Source organism: Ochotona curzoniae, unplaced genomic scaffold (genome assembly GCF_017591425.1).
Source record: "Ochotona curzoniae isolate NIBS_2020 unplaced genomic scaffold, NIBS_Ocur_1.0 scaffold_1852, whole genome shotgun sequence".
NCBI classification, from domain to species: domain Eukaryota; kingdom Metazoa; phylum Chordata; class Mammalia; order Lagomorpha; family Ochotonidae; genus Ochotona; species Ochotona curzoniae.
The window spans coordinates 7,961,791-7,975,878 of record NW_024467087.1 but is presented as its reverse complement, the minus strand read 5'-3'; the positions used below and the strand labels follow the sequence as shown (position 1 = coordinate 7,975,878).

Sequence of the window (14,088 nt, the reverse complement as noted above, 5' to 3'; positions counted from 1 at the left end):
GCAGACTCACAGCACTTCATTCTCTCAAAGCATCTTTCACTCACCGAAAGTTAACATTCCTTTCAGTGAGCCAGAGCTACACAAGCATGGCTGAAGTACTGCACATGAAAGCCGTCACTCTGATATCTGCTGCTCGAGACTGTAGGGCAAAGGCAGAGCAAAAGAGAAATGTTTCAAAAGCTCCCCGCGGGCCTGTGCCCCACTGGAGACCATCCTGCACCTACCATTGCCCCTCAGCATCCTCAAACAGGAACTAAACGGCATCTCCACGTCTAATCAGCAGGGCTTCTCAGCCTCTCCGTCTGTACACCGCTAGGGCTTTACATTTGCCTGCAGACTGTAAGGTTGTTTTGAAAAATTACATTACAAATGCAACTGGGAAACTTCTTGTGTAACTGCTCGCCCTGTGACAGCATTCACTCTTTATCTCAATGGGAAATGTGGGACAGGCAGCAGTTTTGCAGGAGCAAACCAAAAGCAAGTTTGTGGTGGGAAAAAAAGCAGACATCCATTTATATAACCTGAAGAATTAATTTTTATTGGGGAAAAAAACAGAATTACAGCATGAAATGTACAGAAAGTTACAACACAGCTAATTCAAGTTACATGAATTATAAGCCTAAAATCAGAAAGAGCAGGAAAATATTAAACTTTAGATATTATTTGTAAACTACTCTCATGAAAATTTTACCTCAGCACATACAAAAGCAATAGCCCCAAACAAAATTTCTGATGCTCCCAAAAGGATTTCTGGCCTTTGTACAGCTTTGCACAGGTCAAAATAATCGGCACAAAAGCTCTGGGTCTAAAGAAAGCATATTAAATGATAATTTTGTGCTTTTGTTGACCTTAATCACTTTGCAGCCATAATATTAACTTAATTAATAATAAGCTAAATAATCCAAGGCACACTGATTGCATTTGGTTACACAGTAGACGGAAGAGAAATAATTTTCAAGTCCAAAACTGTTCTGAGATAATTTTTCCAGCGAAATATCTTACACATTGAATGCATCATTTTAAAAATAAAGAGTATCATAATTTAAATGGTTTACAAATGAAAGAAAAGCAATCATTATGAGCTGTAGACTCTTTGCATGTTCAAAGGATTTAACCTGGAAACAAACCTCAGCATCATTTGGGCTGAACATCTTTTGAGCAGTATTTTTCCACATGGGCCGTGGAGCAGGCAGGAATAAGCTACTTGCCATTTGACATGGCAGCTTCATCAAAACAGGAGAGCCATCTCTGATATGCGTCTCTACAAGGGAAGCAGCACTCATTATTTCAGATTCTGATTTGAAAAAGAAATCAAAGAACAGATCATTCCAGTATCATTTGGGGAGAAGGGAATTATGCAATATGTTGCATTGCTCTTTTGTGTGTATCCTTCAGTTGTACCACTCAGGAAGGTATTGGGAAAAGAAAAGAAACCTAATAGAGTTTTACATTCTCATCCTCTGTGATGGAAGCATTTGTCAATTTTGCATATTTACACTCTTAAACCGTATTTGAAAAAAAATGCTTACTTAAGACTTAATTTTTGAAAATTACTTCATAGAACACCTACAACAAATGTTTAAGCATAAACTGACTTCCTTAGCTTTCTGCTCACATTTGAAGACTACTTCATTCATTCCATTCTCAGATGAAAATCACATTTATTCCTACTATTAGGGTACGTTGGTTGTTCTCAAAATGTGAGAGGCAGACTTTTGTGGGTTTCTGGCCCTTTCATATGTTATTAAAGGTCAAATCTACATATTTATTATTAAGACATTATTTGCCTCTTACTAAGTTATTGCCTGTGTTCAAAGATCTTTATGATGCTATTTCTGAGTCTTTTGAGACTCATGACTAGAAATAAATGGTTATCACTTTAAGGATCCATCATTTTGTTCTGCCCTTAGGGTACGCATCCTCCCAAAAATACATAGTGAACTTTTCCAGAAGCTATTTCATTGTGATACTACAACACAGAGGGTTAAATAAGCACATGGGAGAATACAGCTATCTTTTACTAAGACAGACCTTGAAGATATTTACAGGCTAATTTAAAATGCTATTCTCATTATTTATGTTTTAAAGATCCATTGTTTTAGTGAAAACTTTATTCATATAAATTTACAATGAGCTAATAAAAATTTTTAAGGATATATTATACAATATTTACTTCCCAGTCTTAGTTTATAATACAGTAGATGTCAATAGATTTAACCTACATAAACAAGAATTCTTTGGAGAACTAAATTTTTTAATAATAGAGTTTTCTTCATTCAAGAGTTTGAGATATGCTGCTGGTCTAGACAATTAACTTTGGACAAATGTTTCACCAAGTCTGTGCTCCTTTAGTGGCACCTCTATGATTTGGAGGCATAAACCTGGCCTTTTTTTCACTAATACTGGCAATATTCATCTTACATCAAGATTACACCTGCCAAATTGAATTGATTGCTCTGAAGGGCATCAAGAACAGCCAACTACAATGAATCAAGACTACCCCAAATCAGGTGAGTTTGTAAAAGTAAGAATTTACCCTAAGCAGTCCAAATTCCTAATAACTCAGCATGATTTAAACAACTTGTGAATCATTTCATTTATGAAGCACTTACTTTTGCCCTAAAGCAACCTTCTTCAGTTTTGTGGGTGTCCTTTTGTTCTAATATGTGCACTTGGTCTTATTAGCACTATTTTCAAAGTTCATTAAAATACATTCCCCAACTGTTATTAAAAAGTTTCTAAAGTGTAAGTTTTATTTCATGTATTTTGCAGCCTAAAATCTAAACTGATCTGAAAACATACTTTAAGATTTTCTCTGATTCTATCTCAGCTGCCTAGATGGAGAATACAGTGGAGGGTATAATTACAAAAGTTTATACAAACAAACACAATGGAGTACACAGGAGACTGGTAGAATATGAATAAGAACTTTGGATGGAATAAATATCAAATTCCACATTCTGATACTGTGCTGAGGCTTAAGACATGAGCATTGTCTGAGTGTAAGGTACACAGTATCACTTTCTACTACTTGTATAACGTCCCATGAATTTAAAACAGCTTCAAAAAGCTTAATCTTTCATATGTAGACGAAGAAAATGATAAAACTCTGTTATCTACTAAAGCAAAAGTTAAAACTGGACAGGAATGTCTAATCAAGTTCAGTAAGAACTCCATGTACAGCTCAAGAACCAGTTATACTTAAAAAAAGAAGTGCTTACTGAATGTTCCTAGCGAGATTTGCTTCCAATCTTTTTGCCATAGACGATGGATGTCTAATGGCATTAGGATGCCAGTAAAAGATTATACATCTGTGCCCTACTTATTTCAGCAGTAAAATTCCCTCAGCAGCTTTAATTTGACATTACTAACCATTTGGGGCCTATCTTCCTCTCCATCATCATCACATGTAGAGTAGAAAAAGTTGCTTGACCATTCCACAGGCTCTTCACAATTTTCAGCAGATTGTGACATCCCAGTCCAAACTATAAGAAAAACGTGCAGTGTGAAAGTTACTTAAAGGTAACTCACTTAAAGGTAGCTCACCCCAAGATGAAAAGTAAACAAACTTAATCCTCAGTGGACCACAAATACTGGCTTTCTATAATAAAACCCACCTGTTTAGTTCTGCTATTTTACAAGTCCTGATATTTCAGAAAGGGCCTGGACTGACGTAAACTTCTTTTATTTTTTAGAATGATAGCTTGTTGAATTATCTTTCGACCCTCATAGTTTTGTGGGAATGGCAGCTGACTACATTTTAATTAAACTGTATGCCCAACATTTTGCACAATTCCTGGCACCCACATCAGGTTGTTTATTAAATTAAATATTTTTAACAATCACTCCAAATAACAAAATTCCTATAAAAATAATTATTATTGCAGCTGGAAATGAATCTTCTGAATACATTAAGCCAAGGCTAAGTCGGTTGTACATTTCTTGAATTCAGAACATGTGTTATTTGTTCATCTTTGTAGCAAGGGTTCCCAAACTTGAGTAGGCATCAGAATCACATAGAGAACATGTTGAAGTTCATGTGGCCAGGCTTCTCTATCAGGTAATAACCTGGTTTCAGAAGGTTTCGAGGTATTCAGCAGGTCTGAGTTGGAATCAGAGAATTTTCCTTCAAGTTTCCAGGTGATTCTGATGCTAACGGTCCAGAGACCACATTTTGACCATCACTGCTCTGTCGTGCCCACCAAAGGGTCTTGCACATGTAAGACATGAGAGCCTTATTAAGATGTGCTAACTTCTTTTCTGTGTACAAAAATAACTGACAAGTATATTTTCCAAATTAACAATGGTGGATAAAAATGTACACAGACATGAATTGCATCTTGGAACAATCACGACACATACCATCATTTGATTGTGCCTGAGCTGATGCGATTGCTTCACCGACCTCTGCCGCTGCACCTGCGGGTTCTGACTCAGTTTCCCTGTCACTGATAAATGCTCCTTGTTGGTTTCTGAAATAGTAATATACAAAAATAAGTGAGCTTTTCTACAGCTGAAGAGAAGCAGAAACTCAAAGCAGTATTTCCCCCAGGAAAACCATGTTCTAAACAAGCTTGAAGAATTCATTCCATCAACTAATATTCTACTATTTAAGAGTGAAATTAAGTATATTAAGATTACAATATATGAAACCTTAAACCCTACGATCCAATCCAGCAGTTTCTCTCTTTATTATGCAAGAGAAAATATTCAATTCTAAACCCAAAGCTGGTGTGTTGTACCCATTGCCATTCCCTGTTCCGCTGCAGATGTTAACCTGAATAAGATAAGATTCATATAAATGAAGAGGAAACCTGATTGATGTTGAGTGTGCTCCAGTTACTATTAAGTTAGCTACCTAAAGAACACCTGACCTATTAACTCCTATATACTAGGCTAAAAGACTGAATGTCATGAACACTGCAAGATAAGGATTTGCACTGTTATTTGGAACTACTACAGATGAACTACTACACATTATGCCAAATTTTAGCTACCTCTGAAAGATTATATCCAACATTGAGAAAGTATCATTTCCAATAGGTCATTTCATGTTCACTAAAACATGCTGCATGGTGAATCTCTGCTTTAGGACTTTGGAATCAATGTGAGAATTCTTCCTGCATATATGAAAATGTTTTGTGCTAAATATATCTTTCAGAATTCCTAGAGCCAGAAAATTAAGACAACATCACTAAACCAAGCAGATAGGACTGCCATAGTGCCTAAGGCTGTCCTGTGCTCACAGTTCCCTCCCAGGTGCCACACCTCCTCTCTGTGTAGAAAGATTAAATCAGTAGCAGAAAAGTCTAAATTAAGGGATTAAAAACTGTAGCCACTCCTTCATCTACTCTGTTCATACATTCTCCCACCTCTCTTATGCTAATCAAAGAAGAGCAAAAGCACTCTGCAGTAAAAGCCATGAGTGCAAATAACTTTACATCAGCCTGCGTGCAATACAGCCCATGATGTTCTGAGAACAAGCATTCGTAATCATGTTTAAAAATCAGCCCCAGGTATAAATGCTAGGGACAATCAGGCTCCAATCAGGTTAAGAACTGAGAGAATAATGTATATGTGCAATCAGACAACTCATTGTGAAAATAGTGGGTGGGTATTGCCTGCAATATTTTGATGACATCATTTCACATTGCATATGAAAAACAAAGATGGCAGGAGCACTATTTCTTTATCACTTACTCTTCATTCTGTTGAAGAGAAAACTGATGTTGCTCTGTCAATTGATTCTGTTGCTTTCGTTTTTTAACTGTGAAATAAACAAAATTTATATGAGCATCATTCAGAATCCACATTTTCAAATTCCTCAAAGGGTCAGTGACTTACACACACACACACACACACACACACACACACACACACACACACATTCTATTAGCAGTAACTGCTTTCAGTGGCTTAAACAACCAAAGGAAATTCCAGTTCTGAGGTAGAATTTGGAAAGGCTTGAGTCATGTAACATTTTATTCAAGAAGTTCAAGCTTAGAAATGGAGCCAGCCTCTATCATAACATTACCATACGCCGATAGGGTCACCTCCTGGTAGCACTTGAGAACTAATAATTGACTATTCAAGCACTAGATTTCATTTTCCAGTGTAATGTTCATTTTCCAAATAACTTAAATAATTGCCTGAATTTCAACTTCCTAAGAACTAATTCTAACAAAGTCTTTAATTATAAATAGTATAAAGCAAATATCATTGCCATTCTCCATATTTTCACCATATCTACATCAATAAGCTGATATTGTACATATTCTGAAGAAGAGATATTCAAATTTACCTGTCATAAGTTCCTGTTGCTTCAATAAAATATTTCTTATTTCTTTTAACCAGGACATCTTCACATCTAAATTTGGAGCCTGAAGATAATTAAAAAAAAAAAAACAAGAGGCATGTTTTCTTTTAAAGGACACTTCATAATGAAACACACTTAGGTAGGTATATCAAGTATGATCTATCCCCTAAACAATCATATTCAAATTCTAACCTTGTAATTCTCAAAATTCCTAGGAAATAAGTCTTGTAATATGGGGGAAATGGTAGCAGGGAAAAATGGGAAGGTGGAAGGGGAGAAGGAGGAATAAATCCCTACACTTACAAATATTGAATCATGGAAAATAATAACAGTAAAAAAGACAGCACAGATTGGAAAAACAGGAGAAATAAATCACTTAGCCATCTGATGAGAGGAAATAACATTGTCAAAACCATTTTGCAGTTGCCTTTATATAACGAAATGTTCCTGCTCAGGTTAAATGAAAAGTATAATTCCTGCTATTTTTTTTTCTTTGCAAGCAAAGTCTTTTAGCAACAACAATATTGTCAGCCTTATGATACAGAGGGTTAAGCCAGCACTCAAGACATCTGCGTTCCATAAGGTAGTACTGGTTTTATTAGAAGTTCCATTTCCAATCCAGTTTCCTGCTAATCTGGGAGTACAGCAGATGATGGAGGGTCCAAGTAATTTGGTTCTTACCAGACACTTAAAAGGACTAGGTGAAATTTCTGGCTCCTAGCTGTGGCCTGGCTCAGCCCTGGCTGTTGCAAGCATTTGAAGAATAAACCAGTGGATGAAAGATATCATTCTCTCTCTCCCCCCCCCCACCTTTTGAATAATAAACAAATATTTTTAAAATATTTAATTTTTTTAAGCAAAGTGACACACACAAAGAGAGATTTCTCCATCCACCAATTCACTCCCCAAAATGGCCACAAATACCAGGGCTTAGGCCAGGCCAAGCCAGGACCCTGGAGCTCCGAGTTTCCTATATGGATGGGAAGGGCAAAAAACCTTGCTGTTTCCCCAGGCATATCAGCAGGGAGCTGAATCAGAAATGGAACAGCTGGGACTGGAACTGGTATATATATGGGAAGTCAGTATCAGAGGCCACAGAATGTAATCTGTTACACCACAACAAAGGGCTACCAAATAAATCAATTTAATGATTAAATAAAAATGTGTTTTATGCTTAATTTTTAAGAATTGTAAAACAATATCTTATGTATGTTCCTGAGAATAAATTCATTAAATATCACTCTTAATGACTAATGAGATTGTCCTTAAATGTCTTCTCATTACTTACAAGATAATTTTGTTCTGTAATACCAACTATTATTACCTTAATAAGCCTGAGAAAAATGTGTTTTTGTTATTTATAGTCAGCTAGAAATAGAATTAAAACTAACCGACAAAAAACTTTGAGCACTTCTGATATATAACAGCACAGCAGTCAATCACGGGTCATAAATGTTACTCATTGAATATATGACAACATCTTCTAGAAATGTTGATTTCTTTCTCATTTCTTAAAATGGGTTGGACCTTCCAGCACACATGACTAGAGCTTTAATCATGTACATTCTTTAGAAGCAGGGGGAAGTTCTGGATTGCCACATTTTCATGTCTCGTAATCAGGTATCTGTTTAACACTGAGCATAAGAACAACTGAAACGTGACAAGAGAAACACCTATCTCTATAGTTGATAACTCTCCAAGTGTCGATAAAAGTTAGAAGCAAAATTCTAGAAAATAACACAGGTATAACTGAAATGCAAGAAAACATGACTTGCAAGGGACCTATATGAGAATAAGATTTTTCAAATGTCACCAGAATTCTCTTTGTTTATAAATTCAGACTTTTGCATCTGCAGTTTAGAATTTCAAGAATAACTTTTAGATGACCAACCTGGACAATATAAATTTCTTCCTTCTCACCATACCAAATTTCAAACTTGCGATTATCACCTTTTACATATTCAGTGATACCAACTTCATCCATCTACAACAAATAAATCACCATTTTTATGAGCACATTATTCTGAGTACAATATTGCATTAAATCCACCCCTTAGTATTCTAAATGGAACAGAATTTTTCACTTGGGAAAAATATCCATTTTATATTTAACATGCACAAAATGATAAGTACAATCACAGACAAAAGTGTTTTTACAAACTGGAATGGAGCTCCTATTGTACTCCAGTGTTTGACACTAATGTATTATATCTGAAAACTCAAATAGTCCAGCTCAGATTGAATTCCCTTATGAATTAAATGCACATTATTAAAACAAACTATTGTGTCAAACACAGAAGTAAAGCAATTAAACATCAGTGAGAAAAGCCACCAATATTTAATGGTTGTTTTAAATAAGTTTTTGTCAGATCAGTTAATCTTACAAATTGTTATTTATATCTACATGAGCCCTATAAATTGCATCCATCAAGCTTATGGGACAGAGGTGAACCTGCCAGTACGGAGCTTTATATTTCTACCAATCCTTCTACTTGCTTTAACTGGAAGGAGGTAGGTCAAGGAGTTGGGTCCTGCCACCAATATAAGAGACCTGGGTTGAATTCTGGCTCCTGGCTCCAGAATTAGACCAGCCCTGAGCCATTGCACATACTTGGGAATTGAACCAATGCATAGGGAATGATCTCTCTCTCTCTCTCTCTCTCTCCCTATCTCTCTCTCTCTCTCTCTCTCTCTCTCATTCTACCTCTTCCCCACCCCTCTTGAATTTAAAAATCTTTAACAAAAAATTAAGCAAAGAAGGGAATATAGGAGAAAAGAGCTAGGAGACCCAACCCTAGGCAGGAGCCTTCTTGGAAACAGGTGCTACTGACTCTGTGGGTTATAAGCGAGCAACAGTGTCCCTAAGGGAGCATGGGATAGCTATTCTCCATAATTTCAAGCTGAATTCTGCAGAATGTTAGGAAGTCTCCTTGGGGAATGCCTAGGATTGAAGCTGTGGAGGAAAAGAAACTTCACCATCATTTCAAGCTTTACCTGACTTCCACATAAGACTTCTACTTAAATTTAGATGTGAAGTTAAAGTATAAAACCTGCTCGTTTGAACAGCAACAAAAAGCATACCACCTGGAATACTTATACATATATATATACCAAATGTAATATTGGGTAATTCAAATTGTCTTACTTTCAAGCAGTGCTTAAAACTGTAGGATGGATATCTATCAGAGCCTTCTCCAGTTTCAACACGTCTTTTACAAAAAACAACGGCTTTTTCGTACAAGAAAATGTGTCTCTGCATTGGTTTGAATCTAGCAAAATCCTTCATTTTGGTAGGACCTTTCTTGTGTCCTATCCAAACACTGAATCCACCTTGCATTATCATCTTGCCTAGCTCATTTAGGTTTCCCTAGATTGGAAAAAACATAAAAGCATTAGTAAAATACAGAGCTATATTCAGATTTCTGATGTCAGCATTTTAGGATTGAGCTTGAGCTACTAAAACCCTAAAGTATATTTTAAAACTTTTTTTAATTCATTACTTTTTATAGTAAAACAAACATGCATAGGTACAAATGTGTGAGAGTGGGGAATAATAGAAACTTGTTTTTCTTCAGTGCATATCCTATTCTGCTGGAGGTCTTTTGCCTAGGGTGACTTGCCCCTCGTTTTTCTCAGTCCTGATTGATATATGTCCCAACTGGGAGGAGCTAATCTGTTCAAAGGCAGCAAACTCCAAAAATCTCATCCTTTTTTCGTTTATTTATTCTGGACTAGGAAAAGCAGTGATTTGGGGACAATATGTCTGCTTAGCTGAATTAGACATTCCTTGAAGCAGGATCTCCCTAACTCAGGATTTGGGGAGGAAGTTGTCAGGGAAAAGGAAAATGTCACAAATTCATCTGGCAGCAGTTGTCAAGCAGATTCTGCACTTAGCATTAGCAGTAATAATGCAAATGTTTTCATCTCCATGTGTCTGCCTCTTCTCTATTATTTCTCAATCGATTTCAGGCCAGGGAAGAAAGGATGTTAACAGGCTTATCCTCTGAAATGGCAGCAATTATAAAAAATGTACTTACCATATAGCCGTTTATTGAAATCTGATGCATAGAGTCATTAACTGACTTCAGTAATTCCAACATTGTGTCAAGTGCCTCCTTTAATTGAGTAGCTCCTTCACAGTCCTTGCTGAATTTTAATAGCTCCTGTAATTAGAAGGTAGGAATTAAATGAAATATGGAAAGATTTTAGTAGCTGGATGAATACATTTTTGGCCAGCAGTTTAAACCAGAATTCAAATATCGTATTATTTTTATTGAAGTATTTCCTTCATACACTTTCTGTCACATTGATACTATATTTAATAATAATGTCAAAATTGGCAAAGGAGTAGTGACAGACAGAGAGCAACAGGTAGTCAATTGCTTTCGGAACCGAAGAACAATGGCTTTTAAGACACTTTCGAGATAAGATTGAAAGCAATAACGTGTGATTCTTATCCCCTACCTATAAAAATCTTATCCACGATTTATTCATGTTGAATACAGCATAGAACATGGTGAAAATATATTTTAATCAAGCAACATTTAAATTTTTATATTTCTAATTGTGTTTCAAATTAATACAATATTTGCACTTACCACAAAATTTAGGTAATCTTTTTAGGTTACACTTAGGTTAAACTGGTTTTTCGTTGAGAAGGTCTGTTTGAAACAGTCTCAAAACATAAGCAATATTTGTTTATTTCCTCTTAATAATATTAGAAGTTTTTCAGTAAATCATTATGCATAAATCCATGTAACTCATACAGACAATTAGATACTTAAGACATCAAATATTCTGAGTCTGACATCTCTGCCTGTGGCATTTATACAGCCACAGTGAAAGAAAAGAGCGCACAGTGCTAATTCTATTGCGACCTCCTAATTCTATTGCTAGCTCCAGTGTTTCCAGTCATTGAGTTTTGCCCATTCCTAACTGTTCTGAATCGGGTGCTTCCTGTTACACCGCTTTGCCACATCTGTACCAACAAGTAAGCAGAGAAAGAAATGAATGTTTCAAGTAATTACCTTTAACAGTAACTGATACTTGGTGATTCGTTGCACTGGTTTGAGCAAATAGGAGTCCAGACCAAGTCTGTGTTTTAGTTTTCTTTGACATTCCTGTCATTAAAAAAAGCAAATATCAATAAATTTAAATTGACATCTATTTGTGACATCTATTAAATTGACATCTATTTGTCAAAATGCTCATGTTCATCTACTAGAATAAATGCATGCATGTTTCTTATATTTTAAGGAAAATTAATCAGAAAAATTGCTCCTACATATGGCATAGGAATTTAAGATACAATATAACTGAAAAACTATAGCAAACAGTATTTCAAGAACTTAGGACACAGAAAATTCTAGAACTTGAAAGAATAAAGAGTTTTCAAATACAAGTTCACATTAATATAAAATGCTGAAAGGGTGAAAAAGGAAAAAAACTGATTATAGATTAATATGATTTAAAAGTTTTTCAATATATCCAAGTAAATTGGATGGTATATGGGATAAGACCCAGGAATGAAATGGGTCTTGTTGAGTACAAACCACACTGCATATATGAACAGATTTTTTTTAAAGTATCACAAGAAAACGCAGTCATTACCAATTGGTATTATATTTCATCCAATATTACCACACTGATAGTATAAATATAATAAATAAATAATCCAATATACAATCTAATTCAAACAGTAAATTTGAAACTATGTTGAAAGATAATATTCTGATGTGCCTTTAGACCATTCATAAAATTCAATTAATATGTTGGGAAATTTGCTTTCACGGGGGAGAAAAGGATGAGATAAGAGAAAATACTGGCAAAATTCGGGAACTAGAAACAAAACTGACAGGTGGCAAACAACTGAATACATTGAAGGAAAATAAATCTCAAATTAACAGAAGGAAAAAAGAAACAAGAAACAGCTCAATTTTTGTCCTTTCCACAATTCTCCACAAAAACTAAGGTACTAAAAATACCAAGTGTCTCTGAAAGTGGCAGGTGAAGGTGGGAGTCCAAAAAGAATGCTTGGTTTATCAAGGAAGCAAGTGGAAAACAACAAGTGCTGGGGAGGATGTGAAGCACCCAGCATGCCCACATACCACAAGCGAGAATAGATACGGTGCAAAACTTTACAAATGAATCCAGCAGTTCTTCAAAACAGTAAACACAGCCACCATAAGATGTGGCAATTTGTCCCGTGTATATGGACAAGAGAAGTAAAAACATATGTCTAGAGTGAAAATTGTACAATACTTTTCATAACATTTCCCATAATAATCAAAAGGTGGAACTAATCCAGTGTCCATCAGCTGAAGCATGGGTAAATAAAATATGGTTTATCTCTACAATGAAATACTATTTGTTCATAAAAAGAAATGAACAAATGCTACAGCATGAATGAACCTCAAAAAGAGTATGCTCACAGAAATATACCAAACACAAAGCATCACATACTGTGGAATTCTATTATTATGAAACATACAGAATAGGCCAATCTATGATGACAGCAAGTAGATTAACGGTTGCTTAGGCCTGCAGGAATTGCAGTAAATGAGGAGTGACTGCTAAAAGGAACAGGTATGGTTTTTTGGAGTGATGACAAGGTTTTTAAATGATTTATGGTGATGGCTGTACAGTTCTGTGACTATGGTAAAAAGATTAAATTATACATTTAAAAGCATGAGCTTTATATTTTAACTCTATCTCAATAAGGTTATTAACAAAAATTAAATGAAAATGTATCCTACAAAAAAAAAAAAAAGCAACATTCCATGACCAGCATATAGCTCTCATTTCACGATAGCACGATGCACATCTGGGTAGCTGTGCCCCCAACACCACTTGTTCTGACAGAAAAAAAACAGATATTTAGCTGGAAATAGTAGAGGGCACTTAGCTTAAGGGATAAAAGGTCAAGCTGATGGGAGAATAACACACTGAAAGCAAGGAGAGTACTTGAATATCCTCCTACTAAATCAGAGATCATAAACCTTTTCCTCCATTTAGCAGTCACAAAACTGGCAGCCTTACCCTTTCATAGAAAGGAGTGCTTTGGAAAATCTGCCTAGCCTAGAAGAAAAGACAGGTATTAAGGAATCCTTTCGAGGTAATGGCTTGAGAGGAATGATTCAAAAATGAGAGTTATAGACAATAAAACACCATGTGCACAGGAAAATTCAAGTGAGCTTACTCGTTCTCACCCCTAACGTAAATGGAGGGGCAATATCACCAGGCATTTGAGGAAAGAGACACGAACGACACGAACCAAACCAAGATAACAGGGCGGGGAAGAAGAACAACTAGAACACAATATAAACTGCGCATGGATAAGAACATCATTTTCAAAGGGAAATTGTATCTTTATAGATAAATAATTCTATTGCGATCATAAAACAAAAGATAGTATTCTAAGGAACACCGAGGAACAAAACTGTATAAGGATATTACAAAAATTTTAAAATATGTATATATTGTCCAACATGAAATCCTCAATAGAAGAAACTGAAAGATAAACCCCAGAAAGCGGAATAAAACGGAACATCGGTTAAAGATTAAATGACAACACAAGATGATCCTTTTGGAGTATTCCACAGCTGTACAATAAAAATTCCAGAGAGAATAGAGAAAAAGAATGGGGAAGAAATCAAAAAGCTAGAGTTAATTTTGAACAGAAATTTTCAAATTTAAAGTGATCACCACAAAAGCAGCCTAAGTGGCCCAGTGTGGTGGCCTAGTGGCTAAAGTCCTCGCCTTGAATGTGCCAG

The 14,088-nt window shown here is 35.6% G+C and overlaps 1 protein-coding gene across 5 annotated transcripts in view; it reads right to left on the bottom strand.

The window, feature by feature from the left end:
* Nucleotides 1-517: 517 nt before the first annotated feature.
* Nucleotides 518-14,088, bottom strand: part of MCF2 (MCF.2 cell line derived transforming sequence) — a 70,246-nt gene continuing 56,675 nt past the window's right edge. For 2 of the 5 annotated variants that reach the window (XM_040999493.1, XM_040999489.1), the window contains 9 exons: nt 11,344-11,436; nt 10,354-10,479; nt 9,462-9,683; nt 8,208-8,300; nt 6,302-6,380; nt 5,701-5,767; nt 4,363-4,472; nt 3,373-3,485; nt 524-1,261 (listed from right to left, as the gene is read on the bottom strand). In XM_040999493.1, the coding sequence (XP_040855427.1) occupies nt 1,229-1,261; nt 3,373-3,485; nt 4,363-4,472; nt 5,701-5,767; nt 6,302-6,380; nt 8,208-8,300; nt 9,462-9,683; nt 10,354-10,479; nt 11,344-11,436 (936 nt within the window). In that variant the 3' untranslated portion in view covers nt 524-1,228. Of the gene's footprint in view, nt 1,262-3,372; nt 3,486-4,362; nt 4,473-5,700; nt 5,768-6,301; nt 6,381-8,207; nt 8,301-9,461; nt 9,684-10,353; nt 10,480-11,343; nt 11,437-14,088 lie in introns of all 5 variants that reach the window. The other 3 variants (XM_040999491.1, XM_040999492.1, XM_040999490.1) reach the window with 2 other exon arrangements.